General features: G+C 55.3%; 8 protein-coding genes and 1 non-coding gene across 9 annotated transcripts; 4 read left to right on the top strand and 5 right to left on the bottom strand.

The window, feature by feature from the left end:
• Window positions 1-381: 381 nt before the first annotated feature.
• Window positions 382-3,060, top strand: UMAG_10916 (uncharacterized protein; the record flags this gene model as incomplete). The annotated part of the gene is made up of 1 exon (XM_011393248.1): window positions 382-3,060. One exon carries the CDS (start codon window positions 382-384, stop codon window positions 3,058-3,060), a length of 2,679 nt encoding a protein of 892 aa, XP_011391550.1.
• Window positions 3,061-3,408: 348 nt separating this feature from the next.
• UMAG_10915 (putative DEAH-box RNA-dependent ATPase) lies at window positions 3,409-6,633 on the top strand (the record flags this gene model as incomplete). Its single annotated transcript, XM_011393247.1, has 1 exon — window positions 3,409-6,633. The coding sequence occupies one exon, from the start codon at window positions 3,409-3,411 to the stop codon at window positions 6,631-6,633; it is 3,225 nt and encodes a 1,074-aa protein (XP_011391549.1).
• An 87-nt stretch (window positions 6,634-6,720) lies between these two features.
• On the bottom strand, window positions 6,721-7,092 carry UMAG_12313 (uncharacterized protein; the record flags this gene model as incomplete). Its single annotated transcript, XM_011393277.1, has 1 exon — window positions 6,721-7,092. The coding sequence occupies one exon, from the start codon at window positions 7,090-7,092 to the stop codon at window positions 6,721-6,723; it is 372 nt and encodes a 123-aa protein (XP_011391579.1).
• A 957-nt stretch (window positions 7,093-8,049) lies between these two features.
• Window positions 8,050-8,793, bottom strand: UMAG_05742 (uncharacterized protein; the record flags this gene model as incomplete). The annotated part of the gene is made up of 3 exons (XM_011393183.1): window positions 8,050-8,283; window positions 8,373-8,699; window positions 8,791-8,793. 3 exons carry the CDS (start codon window positions 8,791-8,793, stop codon window positions 8,050-8,052), a joined length of 564 nt encoding a protein of 187 aa, XP_011391485.1.
• A 679-nt stretch (window positions 8,794-9,472) lies between these two features.
• On the bottom strand, window positions 9,473-10,057 carry UMAG_05741 (uncharacterized protein; the record flags this gene model as incomplete). The annotated part of the gene is made up of 2 exons (XM_011393182.1): window positions 9,473-9,813; window positions 9,919-10,057. The coding sequence occupies 2 exons, from the start codon at window positions 10,055-10,057 to the stop codon at window positions 9,473-9,475; spliced, it is 480 nt and encodes a 159-aa protein (XP_011391484.1).
• Window positions 10,058-10,885: 828 nt separating this feature from the next.
• Window positions 10,886-12,718, top strand: UMAG_05740 (putative dihydroxy-acid dehydratase ILV3; the record flags this gene model as incomplete). Its single annotated transcript, XM_011393181.1, has 1 exon — window positions 10,886-12,718. One exon carries the CDS (start codon window positions 10,886-10,888, stop codon window positions 12,716-12,718), a length of 1,833 nt encoding a protein of 610 aa, XP_011391483.1.
• Window positions 12,719-12,902: 184 nt separating this feature from the next.
• Window positions 12,903-15,449, bottom strand: UMAG_05739 (uncharacterized protein; the record flags this gene model as incomplete). Its single annotated transcript, XM_011393180.1, has 1 exon — window positions 12,903-15,449. One exon carries the CDS (start codon window positions 15,447-15,449, stop codon window positions 12,903-12,905), a length of 2,547 nt encoding a protein of 848 aa, XP_011391482.1.
• A 300-nt stretch (window positions 15,450-15,749) lies between these two features.
• Window positions 15,750-15,864, bottom strand: UMAG_16090. Its single transcript has 2 exons — window positions 15,829-15,864; window positions 15,750-15,785 (listed from the first exon to the last, which is right to left on the bottom strand). It is a non-coding gene; the product is annotated as a tRNA-Thr (tRNA).
• A 2,047-nt stretch (window positions 15,865-17,911) lies between these two features.
• Window positions 17,912-20,350, top strand: UMAG_05737 (uncharacterized protein; the record flags this gene model as incomplete). Its single annotated transcript, XM_011393179.1, has 1 exon — window positions 17,912-20,350. The coding sequence occupies one exon, from the start codon at window positions 17,912-17,914 to the stop codon at window positions 20,348-20,350; it is 2,439 nt and encodes an 812-aa protein (XP_011391481.1).
• Between the last annotated feature and the right edge of the window lie 217 nt (window positions 20,351-20,567).

Here is a 20,567-nt window from a genome sequence, read left to right as displayed (position 1 = left end):
GAATCGTGAATCTTGTACCACGTATCCACGTGATCGCGTATCAATCACGAATCAACCACGGAACTCAGCCCAGTCTGTGCCTGTGCCTGTGCAATGATGAATGGCGATCGTGGATGAGTGAGCAGATCAAACGTGCCAAACTTGGTATCCTTCACGCCATCATAGCATCACGACTCGTGCGCTGTCTTGTCAACAATGCACTCAACTCAGCTGCCAAAGTGATCAACACTTGTCATCTCGATCAAGCGAGCCGATCACAGCTTCGTACTTGATCCAGCTATCCCAAGACATGTGACCCATCCAACTCGATACCTGCCTTTGCCTAGGCTCACCCACGCCCCACCACGACCCCCTACCAACACTCGGCCCGCACAGATCAAAATGGCATCCACCTCGACAGCAAAGCCATCGCGGCCTAAGCATCCTCCATCTCGTCATTCCATCGGCGCTTCTTCACCAACCAGGCTCAAGTTCAGCACCGGCGCAAAGACTCCTCTTCCTTCTCATCGTTCACCGACGTCTATGCGCTCCAAGCTCAAGCATGTCGTCACTGCTCCCACACTACCCTCGGCGACGTCCCAATTGCCTCCTGCTACCGCCTTGGATCCGCCTGCCTGTCAACATTGTCATCGGATAGACACTCGCTTCTATTGTGACTCATGCCTCACTTCCAGAATCGAAGCGCACCACACCGAGATGCGTAGGCTTTCTCTCACTCGCGACAAGGCCAAAGCTTGTGTCAACCATCTGTTGTTCCCCCATCCCAATACTGAAGCTGTACGCGCTACTTTCTCATCTTCGTCCCAGCCTTCGCCGTCGACTGGGCCCATGCAGACCATCAACGAGAATGCACTTCCAGATCCATTTGAATCCAACGCTGCAGAACAATCATCCACCACTTCGTCAGACGCCAAACCCGATCTACTCGATCTATATTCGCTGATACAGCTACGTGCACGCCGGTCCGCCATCATCGAACGCGTACAAACCGTTCACAGGTGCATCTCTGAATCGCAACTTGCCCATCTCCAGGGTCAAGAAGTGCTCAAAGAGAAAGTGGCGCATATTGCCCTACGCAAGCAGAATCTCGCCAAAGCCTGGTCTGCACTCGAAGGCTCTTCGGCAGCTGCTCCCGCCTCTGCTGCTCAACGCTCACGCATCGCAGCCAAGTCTCGCTGGCTCACTCATCCAGCTGCTGATCACATCGACCTCCCTCTGGTCTATACCGATGTCTATACCCACTACGAACGCCAATCTGACGATCATAGCGACGCTGCCCTTGTGCCCACGTCCCAATCGACTGATCACCAGCTAGGCGCCATTCTCACACGCGCTCGACTTGACCTCGCAGCACTCAAGACCGAGGCTCACGCTGTGTCTACGCAACTGGCAGTCACGAGAGCCTACCTCGCCCGACAAGCCTTCTCCATCTTCACTGTATCTCCTCCTGACACGCCGTCATTCAAGCCGCCCCTTTTGCTCAGAACGCGGCAACTCGACCTTTCTGCCAGTGGCTCGGTGGCGCAGCGCATCAGTCGACTCTCGGAGAAATACATTCCGGGCGCATTTGGACTCCAGAGTAGCTCGTCCTCGTCTGCTCTCACCATTCGGACTCCACAACGCGACACAGTCTCCGATGCTCGCCAATCCAAGCCCTCTTCCGCCAGCGCCTCTGCATCAGCCTCGTCCAGCAACTGGTCGATCGCCTCGCTCCCGCTACCTTTGCCCAGCGAAGCACGTCGATACCCTCGCGAAGCTGTCAACGGTGCTGTCACGTATGCTGCCAACTTGCTTCAACTCGTTGCCGCATATCTCGGAATTGCTCTCCCCTTTTCCATCGAGCAGCACAAGGGCCGCCTGGCCATTTGTCCTGACCCACTCTGGGATGGCGGCGGAGGCTCGAGCGCAAAGACGCTTCATCTCTCATCAAGTGCATATACCTACCTCACCGCCACCCACACGGCCGCCTCACGTCCTTCCAAGCTCAATAATCTTGCAGAGTCTACCTATGGTCTCGGAGCGTCGACTCTGTCCACGATCGAGTCGTATATCCACCTCCCTTCCAGCACGAGCCTGCCATGGGGCCTGTCGTCCACCTCGGCGCAGCCTTCCAAGCCGACATACAACACAACTCCCACGCATGCTGAGGCAGACCAGAATCGACGTTCCGACACTAACCCGCGTACAGGCTTCAAATCCAAGCCGGAGCAAGCTGCCAAGTCGTTTGTCTCGGCTCTCGTCATGTTCTCCTACAACGTTGCCTACCTCGCTGCCAAACAGGGAATCCGGCTCGACCTCGTCGCAGCTGCAGCAAATCCTCTTGAAATTTTGACCAAGGTCATGCAGCAAGCCGAACTTGGTCGTTTTGCGCACGCTAATCATATCCGTCCTTCGAGCATCCAGGATCTGAGATTACCTGGCCTGGACTATGAGCAGCTCGCTCAGATTTTGGAGCCAAACAACGCAACAGCCGACAGCTACAAGCGCGGTTCCACCAAGTCCGCCAAAGTCGAAATGGAAAAGGCATCGTCTTCAAAGCCTAGCAAGACGCCCAAGATTCTTGAGCAAAGTTATGTTGATGTCGGCGAAGCGGCAGCTTCGGTGTTCGACATCAAGGATCCTTCCACGATGACCCGCAAGCCGAATTTGCAGTCGCCGTCATCTAACCGGACGCCTTCGCAACAGACGCCACGGCATTCAGACTCGACTTTGACCAGACAAGCCGGCCAGCCTAATGCCATCAGTAGTCTTCAGAAGCAACGAGTTGATGCGGGCAAACGCAGTAGCTCGGCAATGCCTGCCCAGCCTCCTCCCTCGCTCGACTTTCTGCGTCAACGTGGGCGTGATGCCTCCAAGGCGAAGCCCGACTATTCTAACGCCAGTCCTGTTTTTCACTTGACGGGAGCCGAGCCTGTGCCGGCCAAAGTCGGTCCCGGTGCTGTCATTTTCAATGGTGTCGAGGTTGGCGTTGGCAATCTCACTCCGACCGACTCGACGCGCGGCGAATCTGGCAAGAAGCCCCGCAAGCAAACGAACGACGAAGGCTGGAACCTCGTCTAGATACGCCCACATGTTCCGCGACCCTGTACTGTAGCTCGTCACTCTGCAAAGCACCATTCTGCTCTCCACTATCATCGATGAGGTCTAGTGAATGTGGGCATCCGAGAGCATAGTGAGTCGTGAATTTTTCCACAAGGCAGGATCCAATCCACGATCTGAATTCCGCGTTCCGAGCTTGGTAAAAAATACTGAACAGAGCTGAGTCGCATCTTGGACCTTCTCCTAAGCTGCTCCCATCGACACCTTACTTTTACGCCCATTTGGGCGTTCGCTGCATGGAGACGTGGTTGAGCTAGCTGTGTCTGCTCGTCTCAAAGTGGCCGAAGTGCTCGGCTCTGTGTGTCCGACATGGCGTCGGATTCCGAGCTGCGTCGCTGGATTAGCGACAATAGCATGCGTTTTTTCGGGCTCTCACAATCCTCGATCATCGACTTTATCCAAGTTTCTGCATCCTCAGCATCCACGCCAACTGACTTGTTCCAGAGCCTCACCTCTCTCGGACTACCTTCCACGGACGAGGCGCGCACGTTTGCCGACGAGCTCTACAGACGAGTGCCTCGCGCCAGTCAGAGCAACGCGCGACCAGCGCCGACCTCGTCGACCGATCGTGCCAAGACAAGCGCCAAAAGCAGCAAGAAGCGCTACGGACTAATTCTGGATGAGGAAAATGGGCAGGAGGAGCTCGCCATCAAACCTGAAAAGAAGAAGAAGAAGAAGCAGGAAATCGGCCTGGTCGATCGAGAACCACATCCAAGGTCGCGATCACCAAGTGTTGACCAGCGACGATCCAAATCTCCTAGTCCGCGCAACGATGCACCCGGATCAGACCAAGACTCGCGCGAGCGTGCCCGTCTCAAGGACCTTGCCGAGAGGGATGAATTTGCAAGACGCATGCGCGACAAGGACAAAACCAGCACCCGCAACGTCGTCGAAGATCGCACCACTGCTCGTCTCAACCCAGAAGCTGCCGCGCGTCGCCTACTGGCAGAAGACGACGACGCACGTTCCGCAGCCATGCCCAGCCTGCGCGACCGATCAAGGCAAGATTACCTCGCCAAACGCGCGCAACAACGCATGCAACTCCTGCGGCTAGAAATTCAGGACGAGGAGCGCTTTTTCCGTGGTCTAAAGATGACCAAACGCGAAGAGCGAGATCTCGAGTACAAGAAAGAGGTGCTGCGTCTGGCAGAAGAACGAGCGCGCATAGATGATGGCGATACTGGATACATGATGCCGGAAGACTACATTACCGAAAAAGGCAAACTCGACACAGCCAAAAAGGAGCAAGCCCTCTATCAGCGTTACAATGATGCACGTTCCGAACGACTCGCCCAGCAGACGCACGTTACTGACGCCGAACAGTTCGAAAAAGAGCAGATCAATCGCTCGCGCTACGTCGCCGAGCCGTCCAACGAAGCATCCAAGGAGCTTGTGGAGCAATACGACTATGTCTTTGACGAGAGCCAGACAATTCAATTTGTTGTCGAGTCGCAAATGGCCGGCATCTCTAACAACGCCATGAGCGCCAAAGACAAACTGCTGCAACAACAGATCGACGAGGCAGAGACAAAGGCAGCCAAGATTCAGGCCACGCGCAAATCGCTGCCTGTCTACGCGCTCCGACAAGAACTGCTCGATGCTATCGACGAGTACCAGGTGCTCATCGTCGTCGGCGAAACAGGCTCAGGAAAGACGACGCAGCTGCCGCAATTCTTGCACGAAGCCGGCTACACGAAGAACGGAAAGAAGGTCGGATGCACGCAACCACGTCGTGTTGCCGCGATGAGCGTTGCAGCACGTGTGGCCGAAGAGATGGGCGTCCGTCTCGGTCGCGAGTGTGGCTACAGCATTCGTTTCGAGGACTGCACGTCGGACGATACGGTGATCAAGTACATGACCGACGGCATGCTTCTTCGCGAATTTCTGACGGAACCCGACCTGAGCTCGTACTCGGCAATCATCATTGACGAAGCGCACGAACGGACGCTGAGCACGGATGTGCTATTCGGTCTAGTCAAGGATATTGCGCGCTTTCGACCCGACCTGAAGCTGCTCATTTCGAGTGCTACACTGGATGCTGAAAAATTTTCCGAGTTCTTCGACGATGCTCCGATCTTCGACGTGCCTGGACGAAGGTATCCCGTCGACATCCACTACACGCCGCAGCCCGAGGCGAATTATCTGCACGCAGCCATCACGACCGTGTTTCAGATTCACACGACACAGCCGCGCGGTGACATTCTCGTGTTCTTGACGGGCCAAGACGAGATCGATGCTGCCATGGAGAATCTTCAGGAGACGAGCCGTGCGTTGGGCAACAAGATCGCCGAGCTGATTATTTGTCCGATCTACGCCAACTTGCCGAGTGAGATGCAGGCCAAGATTTTCGAGCCGACACCCGAGGGGGCTAGGAAGGTAGTGTTGGCGACCAACATTGCCGAGACGTCGATCACGATTGACGGGGTGGTGTTTGTGATTGATCCGGGGTTTGTCAAGCAGAACTCGTACAATGCGCGAACGGGCATGTCGTCGCTGACGGTGGTGGCGTGTTCGCGCGCGTCGGCGAATCAGCGTGCTGGTCGCGCAGGCCGCGTGGGTGCTGGCAAGTGTTTCCGTCTATTTACCAAGTGGGCATTCCGTAACGAGATGGAGGAGAACACGACGCCCGAGATCCAACGAACCAATTTGGCGAATGTAGTGCTGCTACTCAAGTCGCTCGGTATCAATGATCTGCTCAACTTTGACTTTCTCGATCCGCCGCCGTCGGATACGCTGATGCGCTCGTTCGAGCTGTTGTACGCGCTCGGTGCGCTTAACGACAAGGGAGAGTTGACCAAGCTCGGACGTAGGATGGCCGAGTTTCCGGTGGATCCGCAGCTGTCCAAGGCGATTCTGGCGAGTGAGACGTACCGGTGCACAGAAGAGGTGGTTTCGATCGTGTCGATGCTGTCCGAGTCTTCGGCGCTCTTCTTTCGACCGAAGGACAAGAAAATGCATGCGGATCGCGCACGTGCCGCGTTTGTGCAGCCGGGCGGTGACCACTTGACGCTGCTCAACGTATGGGAGCAATGGGTACACAGTAACTACGACCATCAATTCTGCATCGACAACTTTGTGCAGCCCAAGGTGCTCGCGCGCGTCCGCGATGTTCGCGATCAACTCTCACAGCTGTGCGAACGTGTCGAGCTGACACCGGAATCCAACGCGGATCCATCCGACATTTCAGGGATCCAACGTTCGATTCTTGCCGGCTACTTTATGAACACTGCGCGCATCCAGAAAGGCGGCGAGGCGTACAGGACTATCAAACAGAACACTACGATCCATATCCATCCATCCAGCTGTCTGTATAAGCACATTCCGCAACCGCCGTTCTTGTGCTTCTTCGAACTGGTAGAGACTAGCAAGAACTTCATGCGCCAGGTGATGCAGATCAGGCCAGAATGGCTCTTGGAGGTGGCCAAGCATTACTTTACCAAGGAGGATGTGCAGCATGATGCGAACAGGAAGGTGTATAAGGGGCAAACGGCGAGTGCGGCTGCTCTGGCTGGTGCCAAGGGAGTCACGCGGTGAGCAGGTGTCAATTGAATCGATTGCGATTGAAAGCCAAGTGTGTGAAATAAGAGTATGCATCGTGATTAGGACACGTTTGCAAGCGCATCAGACCACGGCATGAGTGCCATGGTGTTGGTGGCAGGCAGATTTCAGGGTGGTGATAGCGTCGTCGGTGGAGCCGAGCTGACCAGCCTCGCAGTGGAGCGTTTTACCGTCGTGGGAAGCGTGTTCTTGTGCAGATTTGCATGCCATTTTGCCGCTTGCGACCAGATGCGATGAGACCATGTCGGCCTGGTTGCGCGAGAGCCAGGGTGCGGTTGGCAAGATGCATTGTGCGGTACGGCCGTCGTTGAGCTTGAGCACGACCGCCGAGTACGCGCGCTCGAACGGTGCAGCCATCACAGTGCAAGATGCAACGCTGAGCACAACCATCAGCGCCAGGCTTAGCCGCATGTTTCCAGTGGTCTGGACGAGCATCGTGTCTGCGCACGACGAGCGATACAGCGCGTGGTTTGGTGGGTTAGTAGGGCTACAAAGTCTCGCGCTGAACTCGCGACACGTGTGATGACACTGTGACTCACAATTCGAGTAGGCGAGCCCAGAGACAGACAGCGCAAGATACGACTGTCTGGTTGAACGTCAAAGCAGAGAGGGTGAACAGGGGGAGCCTTATACGTTTGTCCGCTTCGTGAGGCGCGCCAATGGCGCATCGTGAGGCTCGTGCCAGCCTTTATATCCGTTGACAGCCGCGGTGCGCGCTCGATGTTTTCGCACGCGCGGCTTGCGAGCCCCACGCAGAGTGGCTGTGCGTTACAACCGCACCGATGAATCAGCGCCAACGACCATCTGACCCACCCTCGAGAAATCACAGACGATGGCCACCACGCACGATTGGTGATTGGATTCATGATTTCATCAACGCGTCCGCGCCATCGGCCTACCCACACGAAGCGTGTCTCGCCTTGTCGCACCGGCACAATCACAGACGTGCAGCTTCGGATGCGCCGCACTCGCGCCGCGCAACAGCGTACTCTAATGATCGAGCCATCAGCCACCGCTCGCTGCTACGCTCGAATCCGCTTCAGATGAAATCGACATGTGCGCGTCACTCGCCCTCACGCGTGGCTGCAAGCGTACGGCCAAGTCTTGGCCTCGAATCACGAATGCGAGCAGCCGTCGCACGCCAGCTATGCGACGGCCAAGTGCGCCCTACATACAAGCGTCACGCAGTTCAAGTTGCGCTTGCGCGGTGCATTGGATCGTATCGTCACACCAAGCGTGTGCATTTCGCGCTTCACAGTCCACGCTTCCAGGATTCACGGTTGCCATGGTACACTCGTGATTGTCGGTCTTGTTTGCTTTCTGGCGTGTCCAGCGTGCACGACGGACGAGCCGAATTCGATTGGTGAGTGAGATTTTTCGTGACGCTATCTGTCAATGCTTGCGGATCTGTACTCGAGCGTCGCCCTTTGCCGCACGAGCCTGAAGCTTCTGCTGACGCTTCGACATTGTCTCTGTCGGCTGCTGTTGGGCGTTGACGGTGGCGCCAGCTGCAGCGCTGCCGGATGCGCCGAGCAGGCGCTGGATCGAACCAAATGGACTCTGACCGCGGAACAGATATGGAAGCAGAATCTTCTGGTAGATCACGTAGGCCGCATAACCCGGAATCTGTTGGCATGCAAAGACGCACAGTTCACCCAACCTCGTTCAGCACTAGCTCGATGCGACCACCCGCTTCGCGAATCACGAGCACTTACGATGAGATAAAGATACCACAATTTGGACCAAACCAGTGAAGCCAATTGAACGAACCAAGTGACGTAGATGACGTCGAACATGTACTGCGTCAGACCGCTCTGCTGCAGATCGTTTCCCTGCGCCGCCATGCTCTGGAGCGTCCACCACAGCGACACCGCAACAGCCTCGGAGGCAACGTATCCAAACACGATGCGCTTCGTGACGCTCGATCGCAACAGCCAGAATCGTACGAGCAGGTAGATCGTGTTGGTCGCCAGGAACCCATTCCGAAGCAGTCTCAGCAGAAACGCATTGCCGGACGCCGTCTTTTTTGCGCTTCCTCGAGCCTGCCAACCAAACGCAGCAACCAGACCAAGTCACAACGTCAGCTTTCAACGTCACGCGCAACACCCAACTCTCGTACAGTGAGACGCTTACCATGGCTGCTAGTGTCGAGATGCGAGAGGTGCAAGCTGAGAAGCACCAAGTTGGTTCCAAACCGGAACACGCGCCCAGTGACACCGCAGGCTCATGAATTCGCGCGCCACGCCAACTTATTTTGCGAAGCCTGTTTGAGCTGCATGCATTCGTGATTCATCTTAACCATTTGTCTGGTTGAATTTTTCGACCATCTTCCGCTTCAGTAAGGCTCTCTCTCGACGTCCCTCCGGCAATCTCTTCAGAGCGCGGCGTTACACACCCTCGTCCTCATAATTGTATGTATCGACGCTTCCACAGTCGCTGTAGAGAAGCAATAGTGTCCCTCAAGTAATCACACAGTAAGCCAGTTCCACACGTCGAATCGAATCAAAGAAAATTGTCCAATGCTGCCAGAGACATGCGATATCAAAACCCGAGTTCATCGTGTAGAGGCACAATTCAAAGGCAGGGGGCCAGAGTCTGAGAGATAAGAATCTCTAAAGAGAAGAGAGTGGCATGTCATAATATATCGGTCAAGACTTGACTGCGAGCTTTCAAGCTTTGATGGAGCGTGGGTAAGCCGGGCCAGGTTGCGCTCCCTTCGTATACAGCTGCTGCAGCCAATCTAGCATGCGTGCGAGAAAGCTCGATCGCCATGTGACTCTGCACACGTTTGTCTCTTTCTTTCTCGTGTCTGCTCTCAGAGCAGAACCCAAACACCGACGCCGAGCGCCAATATGCTCGCCGAGACAGCCGCGAACGGCGCGCCGAGCATCTGAGCAGCGCTGACAATGTGATTATCGTCGGGACCCACTGCAGCGGTTCCCTGAGCGCCAGATGCGCCTCCTGGAGCGGGAGCAGCTGCTGTACCTGCCAAGTAGCCCGTGGTGGGGACAGAAGCGATAGGGAATGTGGTGGGTGTGGTGCTAGTCGTAGTAGTAATGTTGGTCGAGTTGGATGAAACGGTGGCAGTGACGTTGCCGCTTCTTGAGCCAGTGCCAGATGCTATGGCTGGACCAGATGCTGATGGAGTGGCAGCAGCTGCAAGACGGAATCGTGGTCCACGTGAAGCAAGGAAGCCAAACAAGGGTCAGCAAGCGTGCTCTAGTGAGCCTCATTCTGTCTGTTGCACAAGTAAATACTTACCACGTCCGCTGGATGCAGGCGCATTGCCGCTAGCAGCTGCCTGTGTTGATGCGACCGTGTTCTGGGCCAAGACTGTGGCACAGAGGGTTACTAATACCAGTGCTAGGCATTGGAGAATACTTGAGCGTTGAAACCTCATCGTGCGAATGACAATTGTGGTAGCGCTCAAAGCTGGGTCTTCGTGTGCAGCCACTTGAGAGGGAAGTTTGGAGGTGCCTTGAGCTATGGGCGAATCTTGACAATTGAGAAGGGCGAGAAAGCTGGATGGAGGACGGTGATCAAGATCATTGAGGAGGAGCGAACCTTGCCACGAGACTCAGACTCACGACTCAGGGTTCAAGCTGTGTTTGGCTCCGGAACCCCGCTCGATGTGTCTGTCACGATTTTCAGGAGGCAGAGTGATAAAGAGGCAGCCAGCATGGCCACTAAAATTGTAAATCGCGAATCTGTGAATGCCTGTTCCCCAAAGGCGCGACCAACACACACACACGCACGCTCGTGACTCGCTCACTCACGACTTGCGTGCTTTTTTTGTCGTGTATGCTTTCATAAAGTAATGAGAAACAAAAACTAACATGTCTTGATTTTTCCCGTTTCCTGTTTGCAAAGCTCGAAATTGGAGTGCCGCTATTGGCCCATGAAGAAAAAAAAAAAAACCCCCCACCGACAGCTCTCCGCATAATCTCAAGCTAAAGCTGAACTTGACTGGAAATTGCCCGTCTTTTTAGCCTGACTCAAGCCAAGAGTGACTCGGCAGCAGTCACAGAGTCAGCGTTGAGCAGTTGCTGAATTTACGAGTCGTGATTCGTTGCTTGGGTGTCACAGTCACGGTGTCACATTCGTGATTCACGATTCATGATTTGGAAGAAATCACGAATGTGAATAATCAACCTCTTTCTCGGAATCACCTCTTCTTCTCGAGCTTCATTCGGTCACCATCACAGCATCACCCTGATACCATTCAGCCATGCTGCGATCCGCCCTCAGTCCCTCAGCACGTTGCGTCCTGCGCGGCGGCCTCGCCTCCCGCCGCGCTCTCCACACCTCCTCAGCCGCTCTCAACACAGAGCGCGCTCCGCCGGGCGCTCTAAACAAGTACTCGCGTATCATCACCCGGCCCAAGGATCAGGGAGCATCGCAAGCCATGCTCTACGCCACCGACGGCATCCAGTCGGACGAGGACCTCACGCGTGCTATGGTTGGTATCGGCTCGATTTGGTACGAGGGCAACCCATGCAACGCGCACCTGCTCGCCATCTCGCAGCGCGTCAAAAAGTCGGTGCAGCAAGCCGGTCTCACCGGTTATCAGTTTGGATCTGTCGGTGTTTCGGATGGTATCTCGATGGGTACAGACGCCATGTCGTACTCGCTCCCGTCGCGTGATCTGATCGCTGACTCGGTGGAATCGGCTTGCGGTGGTCATTGGCTTGATGGCTGTGTGGTGATTCCCGGTTGCGACAAGAACATGCCTGGTGTGCTGATGGCTCTCGGCCGTCTGAATCGTCCCGGAATCATGCTCTACGGCGGAACGATCCGTCCCGGTGGATGTGCTAGCGTCGAGGGCACGCTCGACATTGTCTCTGCTTTCCAGTCGTACGGCCAGTACCTCGCCAACGGAGGCTCTCCGGCTGCTGAAAAGATTCGCTATGACACCGTCCGCAACGCCTGTCCCGGTCCCGGTGCGTGCGGTGGCATGTACACCGCCAACACCATGGCTTCATGCGCCGAGGCTCTCGGCATGACGCTCCCAGGTAGCTCGTCGTTCCCGGCAGAATACCCTGAAAAGATCGCCGAAGCCGAAAATATGGGAGCCGCCATGCGCCTCGTCCTCGAAAAGGACATCAAGCCGCGCGACATCATGACGCGATCCGCCTTCGAAGATGCGATCGCTCTCACCATGGTTCTCGGAGGCAGCACGAATGCAGTCTTACATCTGATTGCTGTCGCTCACTCGGTCGGCATCGAGCTCAGCATTGACGACTTCCAGCGCATCGCCGACGTGACTCCATTCCTTGCCGACCTCAAGCCGTCGGGCAAGTACGTGATGGAAGATGTTCACTCGAAACTCGGCGGTATCCCGACGATTATTCAGTACTGCATCGAGAACAAGCTGATGAAGGGTGAACACATGACCGTCACCGGTCGAACGCTTGCCGAGAACGTCGACCGATGGACGCACGAGCGCGGCAAACTGCCTGCAGGCCAAGACGTGCTCCGACCGATCGACAAGCCTCTCAAGAGCACCGGCCACATTCGAATCCTCAAGGGCAATCTTGCGCCTGGTGGCGCCGTCGCCAAGATCACTGGAAAAGAGGGTCTGCGATTCACAGGTAAAGCGCGCGTCTTTGACACCGAAGATGCCATGGTTGGCGCCGTTGAAAAGGGCGAGATCAAGAAGGGTGAAAAGACAGTGATCGTGTTGCGCTACAAGGGTCCTAAGGGTGGACCTGGTATGCCCGAGATGCTCAAACCTACCAGTTTGATCATGGGCGCTGGTCTTGGGCAGGATGTAGCCTGTTTGACCGACGGTCGGTTCTCCGGTGGAAGTCACGGTTTCGTCATCGGTCACGTCGTTCCCGAGGCACAGGTCGGAGGTCCGATCGGCCTCGTAAAGGATGGTGATGTGATCAGCATCGATGCCGAGACCAACACGTTGGAGCTTGTCGGTGTATCCGCTGCCGATCTCGAGTCCCGAAGAGAGTCGTGGAAGCCTCTACCGCTCAAACCGAAATCGGGCCACCTGCTCAAGTTCGTTCGTAACGTTGCCGATGCTTCGCATGGTTGCATCACCGATATGTGAACCAACACACATGCTACCCAACTTGACACGCAACATGTCAGCTGCACGCCGCCTCGGCTCGCACTTTGGGTTCCACTTGTAGATTAGACATGCTTCCACCACGTCAAACCCAACGTGCAAGCCAATCACGAATGGCTTGTGTGTTGATCGTGAATTGGATCGAGTATGTACATTGTGCAGACGTTTAAAAGCGGAAGAAGCCGCTTCGGCGTTCGCTAGCCATTCTCCTTTTGATCATATGAGCGGCGTCTGCGCCCCAGACCTCGACTGGGCTTCTTCCCTTTTTCAAAACCTCGGACTCGTGTACTTTAGCCTGGGATCTGGAGAAGAGGGCTACGTTTTGAAAACTCAGCGGGAGAGTCGAGTCCCACCTGTGCAGCTGAGCGCCGGACAAGCTCTCGAACGGTGGGACGATACTCCTGCCTCTGAAGACCTCTTCGAACAGGTACGCAATGTCGTTGATGCTGAATGGGATGTGGTGTCTAGGGCCTGTGTTTTGTGCATCTTGAGAGTCCACTTGGGATCCAGCCAACGGATGACGCGCTTCGCTGACACTCAAATCGTGGAAGAGCTTCTCATACAGCTTTCGTCGTCCCTTGAACGCTAACGGCTCCATCTTCTGTCCTCCAATCTCGCAGATGATGAACGTAGCCACCGCTAACCCGAACATCGCAGGCAACGGCCCCAGAACGGGCAAGATCCGAACTCGAAAATCCTCCAACGCCGCCAACTCGTCCACATTGCCCTTTTCAAATTCGTCTTGGTCCAAAGGAAGAAGACGTGTATCGGATTTTTCGGTAGAGTAGACGCACGGGATGAAGAATGTCGGTTCGCTAAACTCGTCTTCGTCCGTCTCGGTTTTGCCGATGCGAGGTGTAGATGGTAGCGATCGCTTGAACGAGCTTGAACGTGAGAGTGCAGGGGATGACGCGGATGGAGAGCGTGAGAGATGCTCTACTTCCGAGACGCGAGTGCGCAACGAGTCGGTGATCTTGGTGCGTGGTGCAGTGTGAGCCGCTAGATCGACAGCTGTGGCGTCGGAAGCCGATGCGCTGCTTTGAGATGTACGTCGATCGACAAGTGTCCGTGACGATGCGAGCGAGTCCAAGTTGGCGTGCGCCGTATCGTCGTGCTCAGCGCCATCTCGCTCATCGAGTGGTCGAAAGCTCGTCTCGTGATCGTCCTCATCCGGTAGTAGTGCTGCCATCTCGTCGGAAGGAGTCGTCATGGGCGTCGCATACGCTCCCGAACCAAACGAGGAAACACTACTCGCTCGTCGACTGTGTCGTGGTGCTTGAGGCTCAGCTGCAGACACGCACCTTGAGCTAGACATGGATGCTGCATTCGACATGGTGCTATCGTTGGATGTGTTCAAGCAGGTCAAATCGGTCGAACTTGCGCTTCGGGAGGCAAGCGGCGAAGCCGAATACGCCAGCTTGCGTGGCTGACGAGGCTGCAAGGACCCGCTGAATCTGTCATTCGCTGGCGAACAAGAGCCGCTGCTAGTGTTGCCGTTGGCTGCTCTTCGACCGAGCTCGTCGCTTGTGCCCGCTTTCATCGGAGTGCGGTCGAGATCGACGCCGGTCAAAGGTGCATCCAACTTGTTCTGCTTGCCTCCGATTTTCGTCTTACCGGCATGGTTTGAGTGACGTGGTGGTTGTGCTTGCGCCTTTTCCAGCTTTTCCGCCTCCCGTTTTGCCTTGTCCTCGATCTCCTTTGGTGGGATCGGTGGCAGACCTAGCGCTCGCAAGCGACGACGCACACTGCGTGCGAGCGGGTCCTCGGATGTGACGCTAATGTCGGAGATCTGGATACGGCTCGGATCGCTCTTGGCACCAGCACCCATCGAACTGATGACCTTGATCTTGCGTTCGGCGCAGAAGCGCAGCAAGTCGACCTTGGTATCGATGTTGTCGATTGCATCCACCACATAAGTTGGGTTGCCTCCGAGCAGACGTTCCGCTTCATCACCACGAAATAGCTCTACCCACGCCTCGAGTTTTGCCCAAGGAGCGATCTGTGCAAACTTTTCCGCACAGCACACCACCTTGGGTCGACCGACGTCTTCGAGTGTAGCACAGGCATGACGGTTGAGCGAAGAGAGTGAGACCTGGTCGAAGTCAATGAGTCGAAGCTTGGAGACACCCGAGCGGAGGAGCATGAGCGCAGCCCAAGATCCAACACCTCCGGCGCCAACGACAATGACAAACGAGTTACGGATCGCGGTCATGCCCTCTTCACCCAGGAAGCTGTAATTGCGAGAGAGCTGCTCGCGGATTAGGCTCTCGTCCCACTGCTCAACCGACGGTACACGCTTGCGCGGATCGTGCAGACCCATCGCATCGGCACGCGACGGCGTAGCGGGGGATTGCGGCATGTTGCTGGACGAGTAGAAGCTGGTTGAATTGCGCAAGTGCGATGCTGGCCGAAGCGTGTTGCTCTGAAGACCCGAGAGGTAGCGCGGTGTGCCTCCGTCGGCGGAGGATGAGGCTTCATCGCGGTTGAGATCGAAACGTTGCAAGCGATCCGTTCCCTGCGCATTGGCCGACTTTGTCACAGTGTCCAACAGATCCTGACGCTTCTTACGCCGTGTGATGCGTTGCGTGCCCAAGATGGCAGCGGCTGTTGCGATCGAAGAGCCGACAGCAATCGAGCCGAGAAGCAGCGCGCTCCTGCCGTTGCTCGAGGAGAGCGTCGATAGCCACGAGGACGAAGAGCTCGAGTCCGACATTGCGACCCGGGCTGCAGCCACTGTGGATGCGGATGCGGATGCAGGTGAGTGATGGGACAGAAGCAATCACGAACGTCAAGTGGAAGCGCTCTCAAGACGTTCGTTGGTGGTTACGAGATGCCAACCAGTCGAACAAAGTGGAGAAATTCGTTTTTCTACTTTTTTTTTTTAAAAATTAGTTGTTGTAGAAACCGCTTGAAGCCTCATTCCGTGATTCACATTCCTGATGTTTTTTCTGCAATCGTGAGGTACGAGAGAAACTATACGGCCAAAAACGATTTAAAACGCTGCAAAAAGAAATGCCCCAGACCCGGTTTGAACGAATGACCTTCAGTTTATTATCAAAGGAGCAGGCAAAGACACTGCTTTGGTGCCTAAGTACAAGACTGACGCTCTACCACTGAGCTACAAGGGCGACTTTCCCTAAACGAGGGATAGTGCGTATATAGTATACCAGACTTTGGAAGCAGAGAGATTCTTCTTAAGAGACAAAAATCGCAATCACGAATCTTGAATTCACGATTTCTATGCTGTCTCATCTAAGAGCTGGCTTCCAAAAGACACGATGCCCTTGATCGACGCAAGAGTATCCAAACGTCGTTGGAGTGAGATTTCATGTGCATTCACGATTCGTGAATCTCGATAATCTCGATGGTGATGCTATCATGTGGATCAACTACTTTGGGAAGAACAATATCGACTTCACAAGGCCGATGCTATATGGAAGCCTTCCTGAGACAGTGCAGGGAGCCGGACCTCATCATCATCGGCCGTATGAAGGCTCGACAATGCCGGGTAGCACCGTACTCTCGGTGGCATGTACTGTACGTATTCGCAGTACCGATGTGTACTCTGTACCTGATCTCGATAGAATGGTAGCACGCGGTATAACTGAACATGGACGCTTGGCGTTGTAGACAAGCGCGGCTGAGGTTGCATAACTCGCAAACATGAGACGCTGCGTAACATGAGTTACAAGCTAGGTACCAATGCTTCGTACCACGGACCACGTAAGAAAAGAGCGACGGATCATCGTCAGCTATCTCGGACAACGCTGATGCATCAGCACGAGCGGACGATGACAAGACGCCTTGGTTGCTGGCCTCTCCTGCACGATCGCCATCACATATAGCCGCAGTTGAACGAATCACCACCTGCTACCTTACGCTGTGACCTTTTCGTACCGGTACACTTGTCACCACGTCGTGTGCGACTAGATTCAACGAACCCGAGTTCATCAGCCATAGACAACGTGCCGAAATGGCTTATTCAGGTCACCGTTTCTGAGTCCAGGGCTACTGAGCCAGACTCGCTTTGTGTTAGCGGTCTGTGCATGAAAGAGGTCTACCACAGGGAAGAGCAGCGAGTCTGTCGTTGATATCGTCGAGTAGAATAGCTGCACTGGTCACGTCAGCCGGGTCATTGTCTTGGAGTGGACCTCTCTGACTCTGATTTCGAGTCAAACCTGCTTGTCGAGTGCTCGACACTAGGCCGCATTCCGAGCCTCCACGACGAAAAGCGTAGCTGTGAGCCCCCCGTTGATGCCCTAACACCACCTATGAACTGGATGGTTGAGGCATTCGACATGTCCGAAGGATAGCCTGTATAGGTTGACTGTTTTTTAGCTTGTTCCACAAAGCATTGTGCAGCATTTTCGAGCATCATGGACGATGCAGCCGAGACCAGCACTGGCTCAGAAGCCGAGTCAGTTTGATGCGCATGCGGTGGTCCACCAACCTGTCGATGAAACTCGGTGGACCAAACAAGATCACATGCTCTCCATGCATCTTACTCGCCCAAAAGCGATTTAAGAGGCCAAAATGCTACAGCACTACGCTGTGCCGCCACTTCCCTGAAGCCTGAATGTGGTATCTTGCTAGAATTCTTTTTGTTCTAACGAGCGCCAAAGCGGTGTGCCATACAGTACGTATCAACCTGCTTAGCTAGGACATCCTCGGACACAGACGAAAGGCTTGCTTGCTCCTCGAAGAGCACGTCAAACCGAAATTGAGGAAATGTGGTGCTAAAACCAGCTCTATGCGCCTGTCAAAAACCATTGCTCGGCTGCATCAGGATGGGATTTCTCACAACTGTATCAGTCAACCATCATAAAGCACACGATCGTGAATCACGAATCACGTATGTTGACGATGGGCACGCGGCACGTGGAACATAGTTCGTGGTTTTCACTCATATGTTAGGCCTCAGCGTAGCACAAAACGACAGATTTCGTTGTGGCGTGTCGCACGTCCCGACCTCCACGTCGAAACAAGCTCGGGAATCGGTGGTGGCTTTGCAGAGTGTGTGCGTTGGATGGCCAAGGTTACCACTGACGGATTCGTGATTCACGATCCTGTCCCCACGCACCCACGTCTTGCTTGCGTGTCCGGCAGAGCTCGTTGTGCGTTGAATCGACAAGAGCTCTTTCGCTCTTTCGGGGTTGGATGTTTGACCTTGGAATCATGCCAGGTCAAATCTCGGATGGCTTGCAACATGGCAAGCAGTGGCTCACCTCGACTGCAGGCGCACCTGTTCGAGCAACGTACGATTTTCTTTTCCCGCCGCTTGATGAGCTCTTTCAGGATGATACAGCCAAGACAAGAGCAGCAGCTCGAAGCACCAGCTCGTCTGCCTCCCCAACCGACGAATCATTCGAACAACACGAGGTATGGGATACGTTCTCCGAGAGTCCCTGGAGCTTTGTCACCAGTCGCTACGCGGTTGCGCTAGCGATTGTAGCGATCGTCAACAATCGGGTTCAGCATATCTGTCGGCCACGCGGTGGTGCAACAGCACGACTTTCGCAAGTACAACGAATTGCACTTCGCTTGCCGAGTCTGGTGCTGCTAGCTCGTTCGGTTCTCATTTTGACCACCGTCGTGGCGGACGCATTTCTGGCGGAATCGAATCCAGTCAACACGGTACTGCGGAGCTGCACAACATCGACATGGAGAGATGCATGGCTTGGAAACATGCGCATATCAGGCTGGGCTTCCGACTGGTTCGGCTCGACTAGCAGAGACGACATACTTCGAGCAAGAGACGCATCAGCGCTGTGGGCAGCGTTCACTTCCACCTGTGTCGCCGTGATTAGCGATACGATGGTGCGCAACCTCGATGCGGAGCGTGAAGAGCCGCCCGCATTCAACTTGGTCGGCTTTGCTTTCCTGCTCCACTTTCATTCCTTCTCGCCAGAAACACGCGCGAACGAACACGTTTACCTCTGCATCTTGCTGCAGATGCTCCAAATCTTGACAATAGCATTGTCGCGGTGTGGGCGACCGGTGTACGCGCGACGCCTCGTGATTTCGAGCGTGTTTGGCATCGCTTCGCTCCTCCATTATGCACTGGCTGCAAAGTCGGGTCGATATCCTTTCCTGGAAGCACTCAGTCGCACGCCAGAGATAGCGCTCGTACTGGTGATCTTGCTGACCGTGACGCTTCATGCGCTTACAATGCTGTTGTTGGAAGGCGAGATTCAGACACATCGTCTTTTGTTCTCGCGCTCAAACCTGCCTTCACTCGATGAAGATTGGTCATTGGCCTTGTTCAAGCTGGGGACCGCATGTATGGAGTCGACACGCCTGACCGGGTTGGAGCGCCAAGTGGAGCCACTGGTTGCCTGGGATTCACCGTACATCGAGCTGGGACGCAATGGACGTATCGAGCTGGTTGATCCGCTCGCATCTCGTACCTCTGCTGCGCTTTTCGACCGATCCAGCTCTTGGTCTGCTTCCGGCAGCGCCGGCAGTGCGGTTGGCGGCGGCCTCTCGCGCGAAGTCAAACAAGTGCGCATCGAGCCAAGCGTGCACGGCGGCTCTTCTGCATTGGAACATGCCGGACTGGCACGCATTCGAGCGCTGCTTCACTTGGCCACGGTGACACTGCTCGTAGCTCGTAGTATCGCAGTGATCGGGCTGCGCAAGGTGTTGCGTGCAGTGGGTCTGCCGGACCCCAGCGTGCCAAGCTGGGTGTACCGAGCATTGCGCTTGGTGAGACTCGTCTGGCATGGACAGAATGGAGAGGCACGCAGGAGGCAAAGACAAGCTGCAGAGCGACAGCGAATCCAACAAGAGCAGCAACATCGGTCTCGTGCTCAGCAGCAGCGAGACGAGCAAATGCAGCAATGCACAGCATCATGGTCGCAGGCTGCGACGACAGGCGCGACTAGTTCAGCGAGGTCTATGGCGGCGATGTCACCGAGGTGTGTGGCGCAAGAGACCGATGCTGGACATGCACATGCGCAGAATAGCGCATTGGATTGGCAGCGATTTGGAGCGGGATGTGGAGTGCACGATGAGAGGTGGCAGAGTGAGAGTGACGAATCGGACAATGACTATGACGATACGATCAGGTACGAGGATGATGATTCGGAAGCTGACCAAGTGGAGTCGGATGTAGAAGTACCGGTGTCAGCGCACTCGGTGGAGCGCGATGAGGTATCTGGACTATTGGCAGAGCTCGAGTCGTTTGCGGCGTCCGGCGACGGTATCGACCGCAACGGTGGCGAGCTTACGCGCGCTCGGAATGAGGCGTTTAACCAGTTGCTGCTTGCACACCTTACACGTGCGCAGTGGCAACCGCCTTTGACGCGATCACGCTACTCGCACCTGCTCTCGTCGCATCCCATCTCACAAGCGGACATCCACCTCGCACATTCACTCCACCACCGTCGATCGCGCACCCCGACAACCACCGACATCACGCCCCGTCTCTGCGTCGTCTGCTGCGCCCAAGAACGCTCCGTGATCTGCTGGCCCTGTCGCTGCCTCTCCCTCTGCATGGACTGCAGAGAACATCTCGCTTCCTTCCCCCCCACCCATCCCTCCCCAAACCCATCCCACCTCTGCCCCACCTGCAGAACCCCCGTCCAGGCTTTCAGCAGACTCTACATTCCCTAGTCCCAACATACCCCCGCTTATGCACCCACCCCAATCCAGCGTCTCTGAACCGCCCCTCAATCGTTGGACAAAAACTCGCGTATTCCATTCATCCAACACAGTAATGAGAGTAATTTTCAGTGAGCGACAACTACAAGCAGAGATAACTTAAACAAAAGCAAGAGTGCGTCATGCAACGCGACGGAATCCCTAAAAAGCCACCAACAGGCCGAAACAA

The sequence above is a fragment of the Mycosarcoma maydis genome, chromosome 16 (genome assembly GCF_000328475.2).
Source record: "Mycosarcoma maydis chromosome 16, whole genome shotgun sequence".
Lineage (NCBI taxonomy): Eukaryota > Fungi > Basidiomycota > Ustilaginomycetes > Ustilaginales > Mycosarcoma > Mycosarcoma maydis.
Note: the sequence above shows the minus strand (reverse complement) of the source record. Positions and strands in the feature narration are given on the sequence as shown.